Source organism: Ptychodera flava, chromosome 10, assembly GCF_041260155.1.
Source record: "Ptychodera flava strain L36383 chromosome 10, AS_Pfla_20210202, whole genome shotgun sequence".
NCBI classification, from domain to species: domain Eukaryota; kingdom Metazoa; phylum Hemichordata; class Enteropneusta; family Ptychoderidae; genus Ptychodera; species Ptychodera flava.
In genome coordinates, this window is record NC_091937.1 from 6,495,646 (window position 1) to 6,523,212 (window position 27,567).

Sequence of the window (27,567 nt, forward strand, 5' to 3'; positions counted from 1 at the left end):
ATATATCAAGTGCGTTTCAAGTACACCCGTTACAAAAATATGAAAGCATTCCATGATTTTTGTTTTTTCTTGTCTTTGAACTTTGTGTATCGCGAGAAGGGCGGCGAGACTTTGAAACAAAATGGCGTCGTCCAACATGTTGAAGGTAAGGAAATACTTCATATTTTGCTTTGTATCGCGTGAACCCAACGAAATCCACGCAATGCAGAGGTGTTCTCAACGCTAAAAACAATCATCAATGATCATGCACTAATAAATGAGCGATTTTCAAATGAAGCTCGCTAGGGTCGACATTGTTGCCGGTACATAGCATGTATGATCGGGATTTACGATGCATGTAGAACCAAGGTTGACGTTTCTCATGCAACTTCTCAGAAATCAAGGAATTGTACAACGAGAAATAAACTGTGCGTTGTTACAAAATGCATCATCATGCGTTCTGAAAATTTAGTCAGCAACAGCATGTCCGCACTGTTTATATTTACAGAAACCCTCTTGTTTTGAATTTACTCTAATTTCCACAGTCGTCGGTCAACTTGTGGGATGGGCTCCGGTTCGTCATATTCATAAATAAACATACTACATACATGACGAAGATAACCTTCCTTTTAATAGTACGATCATGTGCTGTACATCGTTTTACACATGGCAAATTTTACTCGAAGCGTTAGCTTTCAACCTCCACACAGGCTGAACATGATATTGTTTATAAAATGGAATATTCAATTAAAGTTCATACACTTTACAAGTGACCTTCATGCTGTCACTGTTGTTCATCGAAATTGTGATGTAGCTCATAAAAGTCAACACATAATACTGGAAGTAAAGTTACACATATATACATCATGGATCTCTTATCTTTACAAGTACCAACAACTTCCACCAAAAATTGACATTATGTACACAATAATGAGATGGCCCAGAGTGCGAGGAACCTCAAACTTAAAATAAATACATGTAATAAATAAATATGTAATAAATAAATGAATAAATAACTAAATAAATTCATGTTCAGATTATGCCATGTGCCTAATGATAAGAATACAACAGTACACAATTATGGAATGCAACAACATGAATATCGACCTTAGGCATATTGCCTCCCTATTTAACACTGTGTGACTGATCACAAATTTACACTTCATAGGACATGATTCATACAATAGTGATTGGAATAAATTATAGCTCCACCTGTGATACTGGTTTTTATCATCATTCTTCAAATCTTCAGTTTTTTTATTCTTAGTTTTGTTTATACATATATTTTTTGACAGTGTTGGTGTTGAAATTTTTCAGTGTCACATTGTTACCAGCAGGGAGGATGATTTTCGTTTTTTTATGCAAATATATTTTTCTAGTTAATCAACCCCCATCCCCAGTGACATTCTAAAGATAAATTTAAGGCCAATGCTGTTATTTTTCTGCCTTCAAAAGAAAAAATCATCAACACCTATTCTTTCCATTACGACATCCCTGGTGTCAAAATTGACGCATTGCCTCTAACACTGAATACTTTGAACTTTTTATTGTCAATCAGAGAGAGTTGAATATTTTTCTTGGTCCTTGTCATTTTTATGAAAGTCCACCCAAATGCAAATAGGAAATATGTGTGTTGGCAGTAACATGACTTAATTGACTAGATTAAGCCACTAGATTCTATTAGATTCCTATTTCTGGGCACTATACAGTGCATAATTTGGCACACTTTCACGTTTGTGAAATAAACTGAGTGTATACCGGTACATGCAAAGAAGTCATGTTTGTGAAAGATTTGAAGCCACCTAAGATACAGATCAAAGGACAAACTATAAATAATATCATAAAATATCTCAGGAAATAATAAGTATACTGATTTATCAATCAAGTGTCAAATATAATATAATATGATGTGTGCCCTGTACAGTCTCTTAAGTTTTATTCTGATACCCCATAATTTATCCAGTGATGAATTGAAATTGATAACCCCCCTTGAAAAATCGGCCCCCTCCAACTCAATCAAGGAGTTGATATTTCCATGATTGACTGCAGTCTAGTAAACCTACAGTTTCATACCCGCAAATGTGAAACAATATATTGACTAGATCCAGTACCCTGCTGATGACCTTTCTCACTCAAACAACATCTCCTTTCACTCTTTGTCCTTTATATCATTCTCTGTATTAATTTACAGTATTGTTCCACTTACTGTAGGTTAATGAAAAGGAAAATCTAGCTATTATATTCATAAACTTTTGTTTGATGGCATGGAAAGATTGCTGAATTTTTCTTCAGATTTCATAATGGCTATGAAATCTGTATAAAAAAGGCATTCAATGTATGTGTGCATTTGTGTTTATGGTATATGAGTATTCGATAACATGTGTTTGCACTCTTCAAAATATTCATGGAAGGTTGAACAGAAATAAATTACTGGATAGGAATAGTCTGGTAATGATCTGGGGATATGAAAATTAAAATGGTACTTATTTATAACTACTTACACTGTATACAAATAGAAATGTTAATATTAGCAACTGTTATCAACATAAGAAAATGCAGAAGGTGTAAAATGTTTTCTTTTTTGTTTCATTTCTCTAGGATAAAAACATGCTTGTCTTTGAGGACAAGTGGGACAACATGAGGCCCACTGTCCTCAAATTGTTGAGACAAGAGCGTGTTAGCAGAGCAGAGTGGCAAGACCTTTTCTGGTAGGTATTAATTAAATAAATCTTAATAATGAAAAAGCTGAGAAAATGAAAAAAGGTAACACTGACTTAAAAATAGCTATCTCAGTCAAAGTTTGAAATTTAAATTTTAGTACGGTAGTCCATGTGGACCACTAAATACATTTTGTGATCCAAATTGAAAAGATGGTGGTTATTACAAAAAAGCTGCCAATGAATCTTCCTTTTAAAACTTAATAATTTTGAAATGTCATTGATGGTAATAATATATGCTAACAAATTGGATTGATCACAGTGCTGGCCCTAGTAGCATTACATATACAAATCTGATGATAAAATACTAGTTTTTCTTTGTGCTGAACAAAATTTAGCTGGTGTAAAGTAAACATTAGGCCCATGTTGTAAATGCCTTGAATGAACCTGTCACAGGCCATGAAAACTGCTGTCTGTAGCTCAATCAATAGTAGAGGGACTATTGTGTAATCTGCAGTATTTAAGCCATCAATATTGCTCTGTCAGCTTGCAGTTCTTTCAGTGTAGATAGGAGTGGCCCAAAAAACAGACAACTTTTTCCATTGTTGTCTAAATCAACAGCTGGTGTTTTCCTTACTCAAAAAGTATATTAATTTCAACCTCTTGAAGTAATCATTCTCAATCATGTCATGAGATTATCACTATTACAGGGATGAAGTATCTGCATGACATGTGGGCGTAACGTCAGCTTTTGACCAATGACAATGTGTTTACTTTCATGACGTGTATACATACTGCTTGTCAATGTACTTTTGTTACCCCCTATGACAAATATATTTGATGATGCTATCAAAAAGAAATATGTCTAAAAACGATTAATGCTTCATATATTTGTGTGTATGGTAAAGAAAAGATCAGTGGTAATATTACTGAAAGGTTTCAATGCTTGTCTAAAGGCTATAGACAACTAAAATTATATCATTCACACTTGTTTGACACTTTTAATTTTTGCTGCACAACGGCAAGTAAAAACCCAAGCAGATCTGACAATATATCATGTATAAAAATTACAATATTAGATTGTTTTGTTTTTAAGGGATGTACATTCAGTATGTCTGTGGGATGATAAAGGCCCTGGCAAAGTGCGCAAAGCATTAGAAGATGATATTCTAGATTTTATAAAACAGGCACAGAAGGTAAGAAAACATACCTGATTGATATTGTTACCAACTAAAAGTATATTCTATTGTGAATTTCAACAAGGGTGTGAAAGCAAAAATTCTCAATCTTATCACAAAATACTGTTCGGTATAGATGTGTTTTGTCATTTTGAACCATTTAATAAATGTGAATCTTTGATTTTCAAAAGATATTATTGACAAATCATTGACAACCAAACTAGAATAATAGTGTTCCTGTGATGTCTGTTTAAAAACCCTTTGGATTGTACAGAATGTGATCTTATAATATGGACATTTAAACTTATCAGGTTATGTTAACTTAATGTATCAACAATTTATAAAAGTATAGTATCTCTATGTTCTTAAAAAGTAAGGAAATCTGTTGTCAAATCTGGTGGCCTTGCAGATTATTGTCTGAGTAAACCCAGTGATATTGAAACTGTCCTGGTGGCAATACACTTGGAGTGTTTTTCCCAAATCCAGTATCAAATAGTTGTGCAATTTAATTTGCAATTTTGTTGTACTGTGCTATTGTAGCTTTTAATAGTGTACAGGGTTTTGTACTGAGGTTTAGGAACATGCATTTGAGAAATTTCCAGTTTCATTACTTGTGTCAGCTGATATGATATTGCCTAGATACACCAAGGGATACCCCAGTAAATTGACCAGGGAACCATAGTGAAATTTACCAGAGTACCATAAACTAAACACAGGACAGCGTATGTCAACGGGGACTCTAATGAATTACTTTAAAATACTGGTAACAGTTACCAGCTTACCTGCACTAACTGAAGTACTGGTAATCCAATGAAGTACATTGTAATAATATGGTGCAAGAACTGTGGTTAAGAACTAAAAACTAGTATTGAAGCTTCATGTGTTAAGTCTTCTCACACCGGTGTCTGTTTCAATATACGAATCAGCCTCATGCTGTTTACACAAAATCCCATAATGTTGCCAGACATCACAGAACTACATGTACCTGTTATATGTTCACTTTCAGAGAGTCATCAGTGACCAGGATGACTCGGCCTTACTCAAAGCATACATAATTGAATGGAGGAAGTTTTTCACACAGTGCGGATATTTACCAGAACCTTTTAGACAGCTAGAGGTGTCACTATCAGGTAAAACAGTCAGCAGTACACAGCGGAAAAACCAACCTGAGGACAGTATTGTCAGAAAGGTAATGCAAATATGGAACCATCTATCAATAAATCAATCAATCAATCATTATGCTGATGAGTTATTATTTAATCTGTCAATCAATCAATTGCCCTGTCTACCCTATAGTGTGGAGCGATGCAAGTAAGACAGGAGTGTTTACAGTGTGTGCAGTAAGCCAATTTGATGTGCTGCTAACCTAAGAATTTTCTCTATGACACAAGAAAGTTTTACACAATATTACATGTATCAGTAGTGGTAAGCCTGACTCAGGGGTATTTCAGGCAGTTCATATATGGATGACACCATCAGGAATATTGAAAATTAGTGACCCCTTGGTGGCATAAACAGTCATGTCTTTGCATTTGTAATTCTTCAAACCGTTTTCTGTATACTGTAATGGACCTGTACATAAACAAAGCACTGTCTTCACATTGCATTGGTCTTCTTTCTTCTCTCAGACCTGTGACTGAGCTCTTCACAATAATACTGAATGTGCAACAAGACGTTAACAGGTTTTTACTAACACTGTCATCATCTATTACTTGCAGCTGATGTTAGACAGTTGGAACCTGAGTATATTTTCCTACATCAAGACACGACTTCAAGACAGTGCAATGAAACTAGTGCATGCAGAAAGGAACGGAGAAGCCTTTGATGCACAGTTGGTGATAGGAGTCAGGGAATCCTATGGTAGGAGATGCCTAGAAAGTTCCTCCTGTCTAGAATTTGATTTTCATTATCTGCTTGTCACAAGTTGATGCTGAGAGTAAATATTCTCTATTTTGTGTTTGGTTACCTTTGAATAGCATTTTTACATGTACTTCTTTCATATGAATACTTCCAAGGTAAAATCCACTGGTCTACAAAATTTGCATAACAATACAAGATTAATTCATTTCTCTAACTCATGTTATATTTAAGCAATAAAGCACACCCAGCAGTGGTATACCATGAGATTTTGACCAGGTCAGGACATGTATGCAAGAGCGATAGCGAGTGCATATATGAAGTAAACTGGTCAAAGCCGAGTGGTATACCATCGCTAGGTGTGATTTCTTGCTATCATATCATAACAGTACATTGAAATTCTGGCATTGAATGTCAAAAATGGGGTTTTCCTCAAGCCGAGAGCTCGCTTGTGCCAACCTTGGTATATCACAAATATAGCATGGTTCTTTTCACGTTGACCAATTAGATCGCTGTATTGCGTCATCAGTATACTGGTATGATATAATTGTGTTTATTTCTATCAGGTTTGCTTGGGATGCACATACAGCAAAGACTTTGTTAATTTTTGTAATACAGACACATTGCTTATATATTTACTTGGCAGATTTCTCAAGTTCTTGTTCAGTAATTTTATCTGTCCATTTGTACTGGTCCATGGACTTTTGAGGGGTAATTTTTTACTGGGCCTTGATAAAAAATCACTTTTCCTGGACCCCTGACCAGTGTTATTTTCATTCCCTGTCACTAACATTTTCATTGTTTTTTCATTTCAGTAAATCTATGCTCAAACATTGAAGACAAACTTCAAATATACCGTGAGAATTTTGAGACTGCCTATTTAGATGCCACAGAATCATTTTACAAAGCAACTGCCCCTTCTTACTTGGCAGAGAATGGAGTACAGAATTACATGAAATATGTAAGTAAGATGACACCGCTAATTGAGTGTTCATTTCCAAACCATTCCTAGTGTGTTGGGAAAACCTCATTAGTTTCCATGGAATGGTTGCAAAATGGGACAACAGTCAAAAGGGTTGTCAGTTTCATATCCTGAGTTTTCTGTGAACATAAGAATTATTTTGAAGGCCCATGAGCTGCAACTCTGCAAAATTTGTCCAACCTCAAGGTACCTCCAGTTTCCTCAGATATTCACTGCAATCTGCAAATTGAACAATATAGTCATAAACTATACCTCAACAATGTTTGCTTGTGTCAGAATAGGCAAGAAATTGAACAGATTTTTGTTCATTTTAAATTTCCCGAAATTTTCAAAATTATGTCATGTTATGTGAAAAAACAGAGTTTTTTGTCAAAGTAGATTGAATGCTTTTCCCTTCCTTTCAGTTTGTTGCACCATGTTGTATTTGTAAAGATTCAAATGTTCACATGCACCAATTATGCTGTTTATCATTGTAGTTGAGGCGGCCATATTTTATTATTTGTCTTACTGAAACCTCCCCATGCAGTCCCACTCAGTGAATAATTATACTTGGGTAAACATCTCTGAGTAAGAACTTTTCTATGAACTAATTTTAATCTAAATATATAATCATGAAAATAATGCCAAAAGTTGAAGCTCATGTGCCTTTAAAAACAATCCACAAATGGTTTGAAATCAAAGCTGTGGTCAGAGATAGAAGCTCATATTAGATGCTTACTGGCAAAAAGTCACTGAGTAACCAAGAAACAAAATGTGAAACTTTGAGAGCGAGGGCTTTGATATGGTCATAATGCAAAGGATAATTTCTCTTGAATTTCTGTGCTGTAATTTCATGTGGTAGTTTTTGTCAGGTATTGACTGTGTCAATCTGTTTTGTTGATTTATTCGAAAAACAGGCAGATGCCAAACTCAAAGAAGAAGAGCAGAGAGCAATGCGTTACTTGGAAACAAGAAAAGGATGTAATTCTGTACAGGCAGTAAGTAACACTTCAGTAACGGCCCAGCATGACTTGGCTTTCTTGTGTCTCACAATATGAGATAAAACGTTTTATTAGTCCCCGCGGACGAAGTCCGGCGGGGACTTATAGATTGGGTCCCGTCTGTGCGTCCGTCCGTGCGTCCGTCCGTCATCAACAGTTTCTCAGACACTGCTGAACCAATTTCGTTCAAACTTGGCACAAAGGCATAGCACTATGACCTACAGATGCACGTCGATTTATTTTGTGATACGATCTAATTTGGCCGCGAGGCGGCCATTTTGTTGCGATTTTTCATGTCTTTGGACCATAACTCAGACATCCTTGAGCAGATTCTGTTCAAACTTCGCACAAAGGCATAACACTATGGCTTTCATATCCATGTCAAATAATTTTATGATACGATCCAATATGGGCGCGAGGCGGCCATTTTGTTTGCGATTTTTCATGTCTTTGGACCATAACTCAGACATCCTTGAACAGATTCTGTTCAAACTTCGCACAAAGGCATAACACTATGGCCTACATGTGCATGTCAAATTATATTGCGATACGATCCAATATGGGCGTGAGGCGGCCATTTTGTTGCGATTTTTCATGTCTTTGGACCATAACTCAGACATCCTTGAACCGATTCTGTTCAAATTTGGCACAAAAGCAAAACATTATGCCCTTCATATGAGCACCAATTTATTCTGTGATATGATCCAATATGGCCGACAGGCGGCCATTTTTTTGCGATTTTTTCATGTCTTTGAACCGTAACTCAAACATCTTTGAACCGATTTTGTTCAAACTTGGCACAAAGGCAAAGCACGTACTATGGCATGCATATGCATGTATCAATTATCCTTGCAATAGGATCCAATATGGCTGCAGAACTGCCATTTTGTTAGAATTTTGCATGTCTTTGAAGCGTAATTCAAAGGTCATTACACCCATTTTGTCCAAACTTGGCACAAAGATCAAGCACTATGGCATACATGTCAATTTACTTCGTGACATGTTCCAATATGGCTGCCAGATTGTCATTTTTTCCAATATCGCTGCCCGATGGTCATTTTTGCATTTTTTTCATGTCTTTGAGGCTTAATCATATGCAAATATTCCTTAACCAATGTTGTTGAGACTTGGTACAAAGATAAAGTACTATGGCATACATATGCATGTCTACTAATTTTGTGCTATGATCCATATGGTCAATAGACAACCATTTGATTTCAATTTTGGTGTGATTTTTTTATGTCTTTGAAACATAAACATAGGTCACTGTCCCTCGATGGACTGATTTTGTTCAAACGTGATATGAAGATAAAATACTATGGCTGCATTCTTGTGCACATTAAATTGTTGCACATTAATTTGTTTCATTATATGATCCGAAATGGCTGATTACAACAACATACCCGATCCCATACCATTTCGAAAATTCCACCAAACAATGTGTATAGTATGTGCCGTCATGGCACTAGAGCCAGTGAGGGCATCGTTATGTGTGATGTAATCAAAAGTTCCATCAGTGGTCATTACCGGCAGAGATGAGTCATTTATTGAACATTCCTCAGATTACTTTATTATGCAAGTCACAGGCCTGATGCACCCATTGCATCAATGTCATTCCACAGCGACCTAGACCACAGCTACCTAGACACCAAAGATTATAACAAAATGGATAAGCGGGGACTGTGTCATCAATGATGACTTGTGTTTAGTCAAACTTGAAGCCTGTACCAGGGAACCAGAGTGATACAGTCATTAGCAATAGTCTTTGATTACAGTCTCAGTTAGTGCAGCATTATGATTTTTATCCATAATAAGAACGGTATGTGTATACACATTTTAATAAACAAAGACTATCCCTCCCGTCAGTCACAATAGTCTGCACATTGAAACACCCTTTATGTTTAATGCACTAGGTAAAATCTTGATTGACAAAAAAAACAACTTCAGTTTGTTACAATGTGCGTATATACTATGTGCATATCAGAGAAATAAGCTTATCATTGACATGATGTACTGCTTCAGTCTCACTAAGACCTGAATCAACGTCTTCTGAGAGAGTGAAAATGCTCCATTCAGTGGTAACATTGTGTATCTTTCACAGCCATCCACATATTCCTAGCAAGCCTGGCAGGCATTTACGTACACATCCATATTTCATTATGTCAATTACTATGATACCTGGTTTCTAAAATTTGTCTGTCACTGTAGTAATGATGGTGTCTATGTCAGTTCTAATTCACAGCTATGCTGGCACTGATAACGTACGACACTGCATTTCTAGTGAAATATAGAAATTGATTAATAATGAATAAAACTGTAAAAATCCCATAATTCAACTGCCTTTTCATTTTCACAAAATCTTTTTCCATACTTTTGTTCACCCACCTACGGAAGCCACAATTTGTCTTCCATCTTTCAATGTGAACAAACTCACAACTCAAATAAAGGCATGTAACCTAGGATAATATGTACTAATGCTGACATGTTTACAAACGTGAAACAGATGTTGTCCTTTACTTATTTACAACCATCCTCACATGAAAGGTTGATATTCATTCTAATACATAAGCTGTCTCTGTTTTCCTATTCTAGTTGACAGATAAATGTGTCAGTGTCTTGGTGACAGAATTCAAAGAAACAATCCTTGCAGAGTGTTCATCAATGATAAAAGTAAATGAAACAGAAAGTAAGTATTCAACAGCAACATTCATTGTCTTTGAATATGCAATGTGGCGCTTTAACTAAAACTCTTTGTTTGCCGTCTGCGTGCTGGTACGTTTTTAGAGAAAATTGAGAAAACAAACACAATGTTAACACTATTACTAATAAGAATATTATTTTTCCAAAGGGAATCAAATAAAAATTGAGCTTATGTAAATATACTTGTGATGGCAAACAAAGAAATTTCCTGAACTGGCCTATGCTGAAATCACAAACATAGTGAAAGTACACTTAGAAATTGTACTAGGTGGAATTTTGGTCATACAAGATTTAGGTTAGCACCACTTCTATTATTAAGGGGGGGGGGGGGTGGTCATTGGAACTGTCTGTGAGACTTTCTTGTTTACAAACAATGTATTTCATATACCATGTCTAGATGCAACTTATCAACATAGCTGCAACATTTTACTTTATGATGTACATTATGACAAACATGTTTTAACTTTCACCTTTTGCCAACGTACCTTGGATACAGTGATTACATTGGTCGTATGGGTCCCATACGACCTTTGAGTGCAGTTTGACAACCCCTCCCTTTAAAACAACACATTCTGCTAATATTGCTCCTCAACATAGAGTGCATTTTAGAATGGTCCTGGGTAGAAACTTTGGCTTCTAACCACCTGCCTTATTCTTTCTCTATGCAGAATTACGACTCATGTTTTCACTAATGGACAGAGTATTGGATGGTATAAGTCCAATGTTACGAGATCTTGAAGATCACATAATAGAGGCAGGGTTAGCTGATATGGTAGCTGCAGCAGAAATTATCACCACAGTGAGTGTCTCTTGGAGTCTCAGTTTTGTCAGTCTCATGAAGAGACTATATATGCCAAAGATGAAGCATACAGTTGAATGAGCTGCATGCTGTGGTTTATCTGAAATTGTCTATTGTAATTTCATGAACACAAATAGTTTCTCTGCATTATATACAACTTGTACAGCAAAATTTTTCAAGACCAGAAACAGTACCAGTGCTCTGTCAGATCTAGTCTGTTATGAAAGTCTGACAAGACATCTGCATATAGTCTGTAGTGTTTTTATGATATTTGGAGTGGTTCAAGTAAGGTGAATTTGACACGAAACAGCTATCCCAGTAGTCAGATAATGGAATATATCTGGTTGATCATTTTCACCGAAGTGTGTGTATTCCACTACTTCTCATTTGCCATGACAACTGAAATTTGTGACAACCGACCTAACTCAAAATGTTTCTGCTAAACAGATGTTACTGAGGTAGCCCTTCAATCACAAAATTTGGACACAACGTTGTTGATTTCCTGCAGCAAGTTAGTCAGTCCTCCATACAGTGAACTTGGGATCAAAGGATTCAAAATTCACTAACATCATCAATCAACTCCAGTTTTGAAATCACATAAATGCTGTATGAAATTTTCACCACCAAGAACTCATATTTTTGTTATACTCTCAACAAATGTGGCATTTTGTAGATTTAAAGATGAATTAAACATCTACAAGCCATGAAAGTCTGCATGAATTCAAGCAAAAGCAAATAATATCTATTCTTTTCTCTCTTTAGGATTCAGAGAAATATGTGGAGCAACTGCTAATTCTTTTTAACAAATTTAGTGCACTTGTCAAAGATGCTTTTAATGATGATCCTAGGTTCCTGACAAGTAGAGACAAAGTAAGAACTCTCCTTTAGATCTTTTTCTGAGATGTTTCACAATCTTGAACTGTTGTATAATGATTTTGTGTAACTTGTGACAGTTTTTGTAGACTGATGTAAAATGTCAGACACCATCTATTAAATATCACTGATAAATTTGTAATGAATTGCATTTTGACATTTGATCAAAATCAAGAAATTACTGAAGTTGATGTAAACAACAGATTTATAAACACATTTCTGCATCAGAATTCAGAATAGTGTAAATTTTTTTATTCATCCAGCAATGTTAAAACCAATACTCTTTATGATAAGGAATGTATACATATTCAGCAAACTAAACGGCAAGACCACTAAACTCGCCTTGGTAGTGGTCAAGGACCACAGATTGATTTGTTTACCAGTCCGGGTTATGTCCATAGAGAGGATATTATGGTTGACCAATCAGCGAACCTGCCGCCGCCAACATCATGAATAATTAACCATGCAATCCTTGGCTCGCAGGTTGTAATGAGTTCGGAACTAGCACTCGGTAGTTTTTAGATGTAGACGTTATGCACAATGTTCAGTACAGCCGAGATGGTGACCGACACAAGTGGTTAGTGCATCGAAAATTACTTCTTTGGATGATTTTCCTGGCCAGGTACCGCTCCTAGATATCAGGATTTGACCCTTGTAAATTTACAACAAGTCATTTGTCGCCAAATATCGCCTATTTTTGGTCAAATTTAATTTAACCTTTCCATCTGTAGCATAGAGAATGTTTCAAGCTTTGCAATGATGGGTCAACTGTTCTTGTCAATGATCGGAGCACGATGGAGCACGATTTTTTCGATCACCATGAATTTCCCGGTACGATTAACCCTTCGCTCAGAAAAACACGCGCAGAATCAATCGCCGAGAAGTTAACCAGAAGCTGGTAAAAAGTACGAAAAACGTCCAATAACTCTTTGTCGAACATGGTCTAGGGTAAAGAAACTCAGAAAACTATTCCTGAATAAATCCTTACAATGTTTAACACGGTAGAACGTCGCAAATTGACTCGACACCTCCGGGTAGCCAACATTCTCACTCGATCGGTCACGGTGGATCTGTCAGGTCAGATTGCGATCTCAGCATAACATTTCAAAGTGAACCCACTTAACCTTTAACCTCATTACATACCGGTATACAGTATGTGATTGGTTCTTGCCTTAACCTCATTACATATACGGTACGCCATTGGCTTTTCCCAACTATCCTCTATATGGACATAACCCGGACTGTTTACCCTGGCATTTAGAATTTGTCATAAATAGTAATTTCTGTGTCAGTTTCCATTTGATATTTTGTATATTTTTAAGTCTTCCTCTGATCTGCTTTTATTAGCAGCAAAGTAGATGTTCTTCACTTCTTTGATTTACCTTTCCACACACAGCTATTGTTCAGTTTCTATCATTAATGAGATGTTCTGATCATTCTATAGGCTTACAAACATGTGGTCAATGACACAACAGTATTTAAACTAGAACTACCCACCAAGCAAAAAGGGTAAGATGATTTGTTTACCTTTCTAACTTCATTTCTGAACACTGGTATGTCAATTTTAACTTCTGAATGTTAAAACTACCACATGCAATCTATTTCTTAAATGAACAGAGAAGAAACTGTTATGAACATCTTTAAATGTTTAGGGTGATGTCATTGTCTGGTTTCCAAATTCCTCTTTATTATAACTTCTGTAAAATGATTGTGTCTTTCCATCTGCATATATTTAAGGTAGCGACTCGGGTTCATTGTCACTTATTTTCAATCCTCATTTTCACAAAGAAGACGTGGTCATACACCCGACATGTGGTACTTTTTTTATCTGCTCGGTCACCGAAGAGTTCAGAAAATTTGTTAGTTTTTTAAAAACAGTGCGCATACGGCTGTTTTACTCAAAAACACGTGTTTTTTAGTTTTTTTACTCAAAAAAGTGTAAGTACAAATCTCCAATCGGCTTTGGTGATCTGTTTACGGCAATCGACGGCTGGGTATACTGGGCAAAAAACCGTGTCCCGGATTTTTGAAATTCGCTTTTGTTTTCGCACAATGCACCTTCAAAGTGTCAACTTGACGTTTTTTGCATAAATTATCGGCCTTTATTCACGTTTGTCAGGATATCTTCACTTCCAGGCCTTTTATCGGAAATCTGAGAAACGGTCTTTCAGATATATTCATTCACTGTCCACAGGTGAAAAATCAGGCTAATCTGTCCAGGCGCCGCCGACTTATACTTATTTGAATAATGTACGCACTGCCAAAAACGGAACTGAGAAAATCGACGATTTGTGTAAACGACCTATGCGTCACACATTGTGACCAAGAAGTCCGACTCGCGCACCATTTTCTGCGAATTTTCTTACACCAGGACTAAGTTGAAATATTTAGAGTCAGTTTTGGGAATTTTGAATATGTTTAGGATTGCAGATCGTGTGAAAATAGAAAGAAATTATACACTGAACTGGCAAATGCTTAGTGCCAGCAGTGGGTGGTATTTACACAACAAACACAAAGGGGTACTTAGCGATTTAATCCATTTTCGGAACGTTTAACTAGCATATTAACTGTATACTGTTGTCTCAACGGTTACAATCTGGTTACCAGAGTTCACAGTCAAGACGAAGACGTCGAAACTTGCGTAAAAAAGTCTATCCGATCGAGACTTATGTGCTGTCGTCGCGCGATCGCGTCGGGCATTCACTTGTTCTTGACTCAAGTTGTCTACTTCCTGTCTCGCGATCGGCAATTTATGCAGGTTTATGCATGTTCTTTGTGAAAAGTGATTGTCAAGTTCATGTTAGCGCCGACACTGTGCGAACGGGACGTCACTTGCTAGTTTTCCTACCTCAAGATGAGACGAACACACGTAACTCTTGACAACATAAAATATCTGTCGTATTTTCTTAGCTTTTGCACCGCACTGCAAACTTGTCGCCCTTCGTTACGACGGGAGAGATTGACTCGTGTTATTTTTTCAAACTTTATTAGTCCCCACGGACACCGTCCGGGGGGACTTATAGGTTTGGTCATGTCCGTGCGTGTGTGCGTGCGTGCGTCCGTGCGTGCGTCCGTGCGTCCGTCCGTCCGTTCACGCAGATATCTCAGAGATGCCTGAAGCGATTTCATTCAAACTTGGTACAAGGATTACTTCATATGTCATACAGATGCACGTCGATTTGTTTTGTGATACGATCCAATATGGCTGCCAGGCGGCCATTTTATTACGATTTTTTCATGTACAGAGCCATAATTCAGGCATGTTTCAACTGATTTTATTCAAAGTTGGTACAAGGACATTGACCAATGTCATAGATATGCACATCAATTCTTTTTGTGATACGATCCAATATGGCCGCCAGGCGGCCATTTTATTACGATTTTTTCATGTACAGAGCCATAACTCAGGCATATCTCAACGATTTTATTCAAAATTGGTACAAGGACATTGACCAATGTCATAGCTATGCACATTAATTTGTTTTGTGATACGATCCAATATGGCCACTGTGCGGCCATTTTGTTACGATTTTTTCATGAACAGAGCAATAACTCAGGCATATCTCAACCAATTTTATTCAAACTTAGTACAAGGACATCGACCTATGTCATACACATGCACATTGACTTGTTTTGTGATACAATCCAATATGGCAGCCGTGTGGCCGTTTTATTACGTTTTTTCATGTCCAGAACCATAACTCAGACATGTATCAAGCAAATTTATTCAAAGTTGGTACAAGGAGATTGACCAATGTCATACATATGCATGTTAATTTGTTTTGTGATACGATCCAATACGGCTGCTGTGCGGCCATTTTGTTATGATTTTTTCATGTACAAAGCCATAACTCAGGCATATTTCAACCGATTTTAATCAAAGTTGATACAAGGACATTGACCAATGTCATACATATGCACATTGATTTGTTTTGTGATTCGATCCAATATGGCCACCATGTGGCCATTTTATTACGATTTTTTTATGTCCTGAACTACAACTCAGACATGTATCAAGCGAATTAATTCAAAAGTATTTTTATCACAGACCTAATGAAGAGGACTCTATCCTCTCTGAGAACCTGTAATCAAAGCACCCATTAACAAGTGGGGACTGTGTCATCAACGATGACTTGTTTATATGTGTTCTTGTACCGATTTTATCAAACTAATAATAATCACGCCGTAGCGTAGAACAGTGCAGGCTGTCATCGACAGCGTGTTCCGAGAGACAGAGTATCGACTAGTCTACAGTGGAGTCACTCGACTTGCGCAATACCAGCGCACACATAATTATTTCGGAGATTTTTACTTTTAGTCAAACTTTCGATGACTGACCTCATATAGCAAAAATTGCTAGTTTCAGCACTTCTAGAAGTTGAGCCGGGTTTGTTTTACGTTCAGTGTTGAGGTCCAGCTAGCAGCTGTGGAGTCTGCGGGTAGTTGATAAGTTTAGACAACACGCACACAAGAATCATTTGTGAACCCTCGCAATTCACGTTTGACGTAATTTAAATTTTGGGTTATATTTAAAGAAAGAAAAGGCGTGAAACAAAAAAATATTTGCATTTCGTTTCGAAAAATTAGCAGATCGGTGAACTTGCTCTTGTGAATCTACATTATGTGTGTATGAACTCCTGCACTGGCTTGGGAAACTCCTTGACATAAATGTCGCGTGATGTCGGGTACGGTGTTGTTCAAGGTTTCTCAGCAGACACGAAAAGACTGCACGATAGAAAACTCGAGTTTAAAAATATAAAAGAACACGATAGCCTACTAACACCAAGCATGTACAGCAAGAGTGATAAAATTATCGCAACTAACAGAAGTTTCATCTCGCTCAGGCTAATTTTTGGACTCGGGTATGTAATCAGCATAGCCTAATATGTTCGAAAAGCAGCGTGTCAAATACTTTCATAGATGTTGAACTGAGCACGTCTCCGTTATCGTCTGCGTCCTCGGCCAAATCTGACTCTTCATTGCATTCTTGATCGTTATTGCAGGGAGTATGAGCCAAAGTCGGACTGTTTTACATTTAAATCGACCTTTGCGCACGTTGCCGTCTTTTTCAGGTCCGCTTTTGTGGACCTCGCTTGCTTTTTCGACGGTACGGAGCGCGAGCGCCGGCTTTGATCTGCTCGACGTGTTTGCCGTACCGATACATGCGGAGTTCAAAACGCTGGGCCTAACGTTGAAGCTAGCGCATGCGCACTACACCGCAAAGCCTATACATAATCTCTGCGTGTTTATCAAAGATATCGTGGTCGGTAATCCGCGACCGTTAAGACAAAAGGGAAATAATGGCACGCGGTGTAGCTGATAGTTTGTCATTTTAGTAATATTTCAGGAATTTCCGGTTTGATGAGACCCAACACCTTTCCCCAAAAGAAAGACCACGTGTCAGTGGTTCGAAATTTGAAATAAAAAAAAAATTGCTAAAATTGACCTTTGAACCTGAGTCGCATCGTTAAAGTATTTATTACTGATAATCACCTTCTGAACCACAAAATATCACAGTATACAAGGTGGCAGTCAGTAGATCAATGCACTTGTACCTGGCTACTAAGATGTAACATTTCATCATACAAAGTTCTGCTTGGCACATTTCATACATATGAAACTTTTTGTAGTGATAACACCCTTGTACATGAAATTGTATCATATATGTGCATTTATTCAGGGATGACTCCAAGTCTAGTAAGAATTATATAAATCTTTGATGCCATATATATATTTTGTAGGTAACGTTTGGCTATTTACTGTCTGGGCTTCACCCAAATTTGTTTTTGAAAGATCACAGCAATACATGGAAGTCATTATATACTGTTTCTTTTTCTTTCTCAGTGTTGGTAGTAAAACGCAACCTGAATCCAAATGTCCAGAACTCCTTGCAAATTACTGTGACATGCTACTCAGAAAGACGCCACTTAGCAAGAAACTCACTTCAGATGAAATTGAAAACAAGCTTAGGAATGTGGTAAGTAGCCATTTTCTTCAAGATATGAACAGAAAGAAGATCGATTTGTTAGCTCAAAATAGAGTATGTAGGTTGGTGAATTAATGGATGTTTCCCGTATGCATATTTTGTTTCAACTTTCTGGTGAACTTAAAAAATATTTTGATGGAAAATATAACCATAGGAATGATGTTGAATAGTCAGGCTGTTTAAATTGCCACTGGCCCTTATCTACTCCTGAATCTGAATGTTAAAATGAAGTGTTCTGAAATCTGTTAATGGTCCATCAATAAATGCAGAAAATAGTGACCATTCACATACACAGGGTTTAACTGTCACTCTTTTATTTTAACAGTTGTTAGTTCTGAAATATGTACAAAACAAAGATGTCTTCATGAGGTTTCACAAAGCCCATCTTACCAGAAGACTAATACTTGACACGTCTGCTGACAGTGAGAAAGAAGAGAATATGGTGGAATGGCTCAGGGTGAGTAGGCATGAAGATTTGTGTGTGTGGAATGGCTCAGGGTGAGTAGGCATGAAGATTTGTGTGTGTGTGTTTTTGCCTCCACTGTTAGCACAACATTAGTATGCTACATGTGTGTGTGTGTGTACTTGCAGTGATGGCTGAGTGTTGTAACCTCCATAAATGTAATAATCTCCACAAATGTAATATCAACCACAACTGTAATAAAATCAACCACAAATGTAATAAAGTAGTCAACCATTAATGTAAAAACCCACAACCACAAATGTAATAAACAAATTAACCATAAATGTAATAAAACTCAACCATAAATGTAATAAACTTGAACTTGCATATGTGATCATTTCTTTATCAATGCCCTGAGTAAATAATAACTTTAATAAGACTAGTTTAATGTTATTGCATACTTTCCTGAAACTAGGTTTCCTTTCCGAAACACAGAATATAATACTTTGAGAACACTATCAGAAAACGGCGAGGTACTGATCAAACCGTTAGATAATGGAAGCGGAACAACATAATGAGGAAGCGTCAAAATAACTCGTCAGCCAGTGATACCACACAAGGTTTATGACAGACGACACAGATCAAATAACAGAGAAATAGACAACCTTCCTTATGACAGAAACTTACGACGCAAAATATGTTGACGAGAACATATATCTATATTTCGATTTAGTAAAAACAATACGAACACTACCTTGAACACAGTAGAACAAAATTAGACATCCTGGCATCCCTAGTGAAGGAACAAACTTCAAGTGGGACAACATAGGAATACAGACAATCTATTGATTATTCCAGACAATCTATCCAACGAAGACGAATATGAAGTGACTGATTAAGAAAGTATGGCAAAGTTTCGAAAAACAGCGTGAAAGGATCGGATCGTAGTGTTATACAGTCTCCTCCACTCTGGAGTAGAGACTGCACTGACACGGAGATTACAGCTGTGTCTCGCCATGGCCAATCAGTTCTATACACAAAACAGCGAAACGTAAAATACACTTTCAAATACACAAAACACAATAAACGCAAACAATTAAGATATGAATAATGTGTGGAGTTGCTTTCCTTATTACATAGATAAACATTCAAGGGCCAATTCCTCAATTGCAACGACAAAATAGATTTATTACATTTATGGTTGACAAGTATTACATTTATGGGTGATTTTTTTATTACATTTATGGTTACAATTTATTACAATTGTGGTTGGTGTTTTTATTACACTTAGGGTTGATTTTTGTTACATTTATGGGCAATATTACATTTATGGTTGCATTTTATTACAATTATGGTTGATGTTACATTTATGGAGATTATTACATTTATGGAGGTTACAAGTGTGAGTGCCTTGTTTTGGTATTTTGCTGTGATGTTACAATGCAGATACAACAGCATGCAGCCAATAAATTGGGATATAAACTAAATTTTTTCACATCCACTTGACTCAAAATGGCTCAGATTTGTCCCAGGATTATCTACAGATGCAGTAAAGCTGCAGATCAACATCCACTCAGCAGTGTAAATTGTGAAATTCTTTGATAACACATGATATGATATGCAGGTACAATAGAGTCATTGAAGTACACTCTGTATGGACATGTAGAACAGGGAAGGAATTCTGATTTACTGTGACTTAATATAATAATAATATTTGGTTCTTATATAGCGCACATATCCACAAGTAGATGTGATCAAGGCGCTTTACAATTATTATTACCCCTGGTCACTGGACCTAATATGATACCACTCAACTCCCTGGGGAGCAGACAACAGCTCACATGTGCAGCCAATAAGCGCAGCAGAGCTAAACGCACACATAACAACCACTGTCCTACCAGGTACCCATCACTCCTGGGTGGGGAGAAGCAATGAGGAATAAAGTGCCTTGCCCAAGGACACAACACCACAGCCATGCCGGGGCTCGAACTCACAATCCTTTGATCGTGAGTCCACTGCTCTAGCCACTGGCCCATGATGATGACTTGAAATGTTTGAATTTGCAAAATTAAATAAATGTAATATTTTGTCACATGAAACAAGTTCCAAAGTTTATCAAGGGAAGACTTTTAATTTGTGCTTTTGTAATCATCAAAGTCAAATTGGAGTTCGCCATCATCATACTATAAAGCACAGTGTAAAGTGTACACTTAGTGACTTGCTGCACCAGATCCAAGCTCTTTTTGTCTCTGCATTTTCAATTTTATACTTATGGTTATTTTTGCGTAGCTTGTGTTCTGTATGATTTTGTCTGAAATTCTGATATCTGTGTTGTTTCATATTAGGAAGTAGGTATGCCTGCCGATTATGTCAACAAGCTAGCACGTATGTTCCAAGACATCAAAGTCAGTGAAGATCTTAATCAGCAATTCAAGGAAGCCTATAGAAATAATGAACATAGTGCCATAGCAGGTATGTGTAACCAATCAGAAAGGTATGACCTATAGTTCAAGTTACTGACATTTGCATAAATGTTGCATAAATGTCATGGCAACACCCAATCAGGTACTATGTAGGGAACACTTTCTGAAACAGCATTTCATTTGCTGTTGTCATGACAGTTATGTTGCAAGGGTCATGAAAATCTCATTGTTGATATCCTACCAGTTCTACTTATTTCTACAAAAAAGTTGTTGATTTTGCATGTACCTAAACCATTTTTAATTTCAAGAATAACAGCAAAGATTTCTTTGAAATGGTAATATATTGTCTCCTTTATCAACCTGAAAAATGACCTTAGCAAATGTCTGATATCACATGCATTGCTTCGCGTTTTCACTAAGTTTGTCATAGTAGAAGTACACTTCAGTTATACGGTGATGTGAACATTGTTCACAGTAAAACAACAGCCAATAAATAAAGATCTGCTCTACCAATTCCTACCTTTGAAACCTCACACCCTTTTTGCTTTTCCAGATTCAATCAACATAAAGATTTTGAATGCAGGTGCTTGGGCAAGGAGTAGTGAGAGAATTCCAGTGTCTCTGCCACTGGAGTTGGAAGATTACATCCCGGAAGTTGAGGAATTTTACAGGAAAAACCACAGTGGGAGAAAACTACAATGGCACCACCTCATGTCAAATGGCATTGTAAGTACCAGAAGTTTCATCTCGTTTCTTGGGGATAAGGTTATAAGGTCGTCTTAGATTATGATTTACACATTGTAGTATTATTCTATGTCAAGACATCTGTCACTTCCGATTAAGTCAGTGTAAACCAGGTTATATGTATGATATCCCTCATTACACATTAAACAATCATGAACATTCGACGACTTGTAAAAATATACATAAATATCATTTCAAAGATGTACTTTCTAAGACATACACATTGTGGTGATTTATTTTTAACTTAAAAATAATAGTATATATCACTGTACTGTGTGTCACAGTGACGTTGTAGGTATTTAAAAAATTTATACTGATTTTGAATGACCTGACCTGATCTGACCTGACCCACAGGGTCAGCAGTGTGGCTTTACAAGCAGTGTGGCTTCTATCAAATGGTTCTTATGTAATGGAATGTAACAGAGTACACATGGACTGCCATCCAGCACATCGAATGCAAAGTCTAATCTTTCAAAACAATATGAAACCATCAGTCAAGTTCTTCAAGCATTTCAAATCATCTTACACCCCATTAACATAATGAATGACATATCGTACACCAGCCTAGATTAAAGCACGAAATAAATTTTTTATGCCACCATTTGGTAACAAGAACACCACATTTGTAAAAGTCATATTACATATTTATCTTTGGGAAAATGCTAAAGAATACCATGCTCATGTTTTTTTGAGAGTTCTCTAGATATTAAAATCTCCATGAAAGTTCCTCACGCATGGAAATGTTCTAGTATGTTCTGTTTCTTCTCCGTCTGTGGCAGATAACTTTCAAAAACAAAGTCGGCATATACGATGTGGAAGTCACCACATTCCAAATGGCAGTATTATTTGCATGGAACCAGAGGCAGAATGAGAAAATCTCTTTTGAGAATTTGAGACTAGCAACAGAACTTCCAGACACAGAGCTAAGGAGGACTCTATGGGTAAGATATATTTTATATAACCGTTTACATCATCCTAGAGTTGACACACACTGATGCCAAACGAAAACTCCATGGATCACTATCAATAATTATTTGCAGTTAACCAAAAATTTTCCACTCATTGTGATTATATACGGAGTATAAAATAATTACAAACATCTGCTAGAATGAAAAAATCTATGGTACATGCCACAAACACATTCCATTCATACAGACCTCTTTGCATTTCTGGTAGGAATAGCCCACATTATTATGTACAGTTCAATATTATACATCTTAGTGACAGTAGATTATGTTACTTGCTGGCAAATCCTTCGATTTAAATCTTGGTGTAGATGTCCTAAACATCGAAATACTGACATTAAACGCAAGTGAAAAACTTATTTTCTGTGATGGATATTTCACAAAAAGGGGAAAACTATACATTGATCAAAGATGTGTAAATGAAAGTATGTTCTTTCAGCTAAAAAATTCTTTTTATCATAGTACGGAACATGTCATAACACTTATTATGTTGAATATTCAAAATCAAAATCATAGTTCAGCATCAAAAATATGGACATACACAAGTGCTTTTCTTCCCTTACTTCAAAAAAATCATAATTTATTTATTTATTTATTTATTTATTTATTTATTTATTTATTTATTTATTTATTTATTTATTTCAGTCGTTAGTGCAGTTTCCTAAAATCAAGAGACAGGTGCTGATATGCAATCCAGAAGTCAAAAGTCCCAAAGAATTCACAGATGGTTCTATTTTCTGGGTCAATCAAAACTTTGGAGTCATGTAAGTATGTTAACCCCTCAATAGCCACAGTCCTGTCTCACTGTACAGTATGACTTGGCCATGGTTTCATTGCTTGGAATTTTATCATTATATAATTAATGCTGTTTGAGGATTTTACTAATGAATATTGGCATTACAACTTGATTGCTTTTCTGTGAAATGAATATTCCTATCTATAATGACAAAGTCCTTGTACCTCTGTCTTTGCATTTTCAAATCAATTAAAGTGACTAAAATGTCATATTTCAAATTCAGTACTTTGCTGTAGATGTTCATGGTCATGGCTGTTCGGTTCAAGGTCGTTTTCATATTTGTTCAACCTCAAAGGTATAGTTTTTTGCACTGTTCAGATACCTAGTAATTGCATTTTGTAGTATCATTAGAGAACAAACCTATAGAAACTCTAGCTATTACTTTCACAATATGTTGACCTAATTTCATGAGAGTGTACAGCAAAGTAGTCCATAGCAAATTTTTTTCAAGACTTTTGCAATTTCAATTTTGAATTCCGTTTTATTTTTCCAGAAAAAATAGTAAACTTCAAAAACGTGGCAAGATCAATTTGATCGGTAGATTACAGCTGTCCACAGAGAGAAGTTCAGAAGAAGATAAAGAAGGCATTGTACAGCTCAGAATACTCAGAACTCAGGTCAATATCACAATATACTAGTACACACCATGTTATTGGCTAGTACAGTCAGCCACTGTGTGACTTCTGCATGAATCAACATTAGGTTTTATTGACCTCTTGAACAGTCAATATTGTTCTTGCAGAAAGTCAGAATCGAACAAATGTTTTCTGTAGTCTCCTACAGTGTGTGTGTTTCATGTGAGCATGTTCCCAGTGGGAGTCAACATGTTTAGTGAAAGAACCCACACGGTCAATGTTAACCATGTAGCTGAGGAAATGGTCCAATATCAGTGTATATTGCCTTGCCACTATGCACCAACACTTGGTTAGTTTTCTTGTTCATTTGTTTTTACCTCATTTTAGGAGGATATTGCAAATATCATTGAAATAAGACCAGTCCTTGTTTATTGACCTGTCTTGATATTTTCACAGTTTTCAGGAGGCCATTGTAAAATCTATTGCATATATGAAAATAAGATCAGTCCTTGTTTATTGACCTGTCTGATATTTTCACTGTTTTCAGGAGGCCATTGTTAAGATCATGAAAATGAGAAAGAAGATCAGCAACGCACAGCTACAGACAGAACTGGTGGAAATCCTCAAGAACATGTTCCTTCCATCAAAGAAAATGATAAAAGAGCAAATAGAGTGGCTTATAGAGCATAAATATATGAGACGAGATGAAGATAATATTAATATGTTCATTTACATGGCTTAGATACATTAGCAAACATTTCTGTCCTGTCTATCTCACAAATAAGCACCATCTATTCATCATTTCTGTTCTGTATCCTTTTACTCAAACAACACACATGTCCAGTCTTTTCTAGTCTCCTGACAAAGCTGTCCATTTTTTTAATGCCATCTGCCGTCCCCACCACTGCAAGAATATAGCTTGTATCTTCTATGCTGGCATTATCAAGGCAGTTTTACTTACAGAAGATTTTTCTGCCCGACTTGAGTTCAGTGGAGATTTATTCTATTTGCAGTCATCACATCGTTGATTTATGAAATGAACTGCAGATAGTAGCATCTAATTATTACAAAACGAAAACACACTACAGTTTCATATGTTGATTAATTTCAAAGTTCTCATTATTTGTGCATGTACAAAATTAGTATTTTTTTTAAACACCATCAATCCATCATCACATTTGCAAGTAACGCAACGCATTTCCCAACTGATAAGCAGAGCAGAACATATGTTTGAATAGAGGAACTTGCAAATCAACGCGTGAAAAATTGAAAACAAGTTCAACTTAGGATGAGCCAATCTGCCTTGTTTCTTTGCTTGTTTGTGCTCTACTCCAATGATGCAGGAAAAGGCAAGGTTTGGACCACAGTGTGATAGTCTACAGGATAACCTTGAACCCCTGTTTTCAAATGTAGAGGTCCAACAGTCAAGCTGTGTCATTGGAAACAATAGGGTTCTAGCAAACTGAATGGGTGAAATACTGACAGTTCAATGAGCTTGGGTATTTTATTTCATCAACCTGTGGAGAAAGGATAAGATATTCTGAAAAACTATCAGATATTTGGGTTCAAATATCCTACAGTATCAAGTTAATATTGATATTTCAAAGATAGACATCCATATTAACCTTTTCACACCCACTTACATATAAACAGGTCCACAATCACTATTGATAACAATGGGTTTAGGCCAAACCATTGTGGTAAATGGGTTAACTCTACTGATGGGCATTTGAATGGATGACATATCAACTCAAATCATGGGAGATTTAAACAGCCAATTGATGGAATGCTGGTTTCACTGTCAAGTGTATTGCATTGTAAATTCTACACACTAACATCCTGCAGGAAGGACGACCTTGAAGCATTTCAAGCCATGGGGTTGAAAACTGCTATCGTCTTTGGTTAAAGTATGCTGATAGAAAGGTTCAAAACAATGTTGATTTTGTTGACAAATATGGGTTTGATATTTCAAAGCATAGACTAGCAGAAATTATTTGACCTTTTGCAAAAGCAATTATCTGAAAATCCTCCCTGAGACTTTCTCGAGTTGGAGCTTTTTATTGCTAATGATGGTACAGAATAATTAATCACTTCCTTTGCAAGGATAGTGACATAGTAAATTACGATACTCATGTTATGAGTACAGTCTATATTATAGTGTTCACAAGTGTACACACGTATCACAGAGCCTATAGAAAGCTGCTGAGATAATAAGGCACTGCAGTGATTTAAAGTGCATGTCAGATATAGATAATATGTTTTACATTGATTTTAGCTTGGAGACTGGACAAGGGTACATTAAAAATGCAAGCACACTCTAAACAACAAAATTCTTTGTTCCTATGAAGAGACAAGTATGGTATAAACAAAAGGGACAAGGTTATAGCGACCTTTTTTGTTTAATTTAAGTAAAACAATACATCAATCATGACTCTTTTAACCAAAGCAAGTGATTTTTAGAGAATTTTTTTTTCACGGGCTGCAATTGTACAGCAATGATAGGAAACTATTGTATGATTTACAATTGTGCTGACTAAACACTGACCAACAAGTGCTGGAGGCATTTAGCAGATTTAAGTCATGAAGACTTTTCATTGACATTGCTCAATGATTTTGTAAAGAAAATAGTCTTTGTATTTTGCAATTTACATTTCAACCACTCAAGCTTAATTTGGGCATAAAAAGAGGTCTTTTTTACATCATGTGAAATAACTCTGTGGCTCTCTCTCTTTGAATTTGGAATCTCTCTGACATTTTCTTATGTAAAACTACAACAACACTCCACTTTCTGTGTTTTCCATTTTCTGTAATTTTGATTGAGTAAATTTTGTACAGATATTTTGAAGGCATGCAGATGCACAATATGTGTACCAGACAGGCCACCATATTGTTAGTATAAAAGGAGGCTTCAAAAGCCCATGTTATTCAAATAATAGAATATTATTATTGCCCCAGAATTCCATGACCTGGCTGGGGGTCATGAATAGATAATGAGTCATATGACCTGGCCAGGGGCCATGAATAGATAATAAACCACATGAGCTGGCCAAGGGTCATGAATAGATAATAAATCATATGACCTTGCTAGCGTCATGAATAGATAATGTGTCATATGACCAGCTTAGAGTTGCAACAAGAATCAGGTGACCATTATGTAAATTGTAGGTTGCAGTATTTCAGAGGGTAGTGACGTAACAAATTTCTTGTGACCTTTAACCCCTGGTTTAAAAGGTCAAAGTTGGAGATACCAATTGATAACCTTAGAGTAGAGTCATTCCAAAGTGTAAGGCAGTTAGCGATAAAAGGCGATGCCCTGAACTGACTTTCTGATTTCTTTATTTTCCACTGAGCTGCAAACCTCTGTATACAGTTTGTATAATATTCACTTAGCTCAAAGGAATGTTAAATCTCTTTCAGATAATTTCAATATTGGAAAGCCAAAATTTTTTGTAATGTTTATTTGTACAGCAATAAAACAAACTTTCTTAATGATGTACGATTCAGCGTTCATTTTGTTTGTGTTGAACATGTGTTATTTTTTAACCCGTTCAATGAAACATACATTGTACCGTACTTAGGGAAACCAATGTGTGTGGAAGAACATAACACACTTGTTTATACTCTCAATTTGTATGGGTTTTATGAAGAATTGTCAACTAGACATTTTGAT

The 27,567-nt window shown here is 36.4% G+C and overlaps 1 protein-coding gene across 1 annotated transcript; it reads left to right on the forward strand.

The window, feature by feature from the left end:
• LOC139141866 (cullin-5-like) lies at positions 1-27,389 on the forward strand. Its single transcript, XM_070711608.1, has 19 exons — positions 1-145; positions 2,578-2,687; positions 3,733-3,832; positions 4,821-5,003; positions 5,533-5,674; positions 6,487-6,632; positions 7,550-7,630; positions 10,226-10,319; positions 11,002-11,132; positions 11,895-12,002; positions 13,450-13,514; positions 17,850-17,982; positions 18,317-18,448; positions 20,740-20,866; positions 21,371-21,543; positions 22,341-22,502; positions 23,172-23,290; positions 23,816-23,939; positions 24,445-27,389. Exons 1-19 carry the CDS (start codon positions 122-124, stop codon positions 24,637-24,639), a joined length of 2,349 nt encoding a protein of 782 aa, XP_070567709.1. The 5' UTR covers positions 1-121; the 3' UTR covers positions 24,640-27,389.
• The last annotated feature ends 178 nt before the right edge of the window (positions 27,390-27,567 follow it).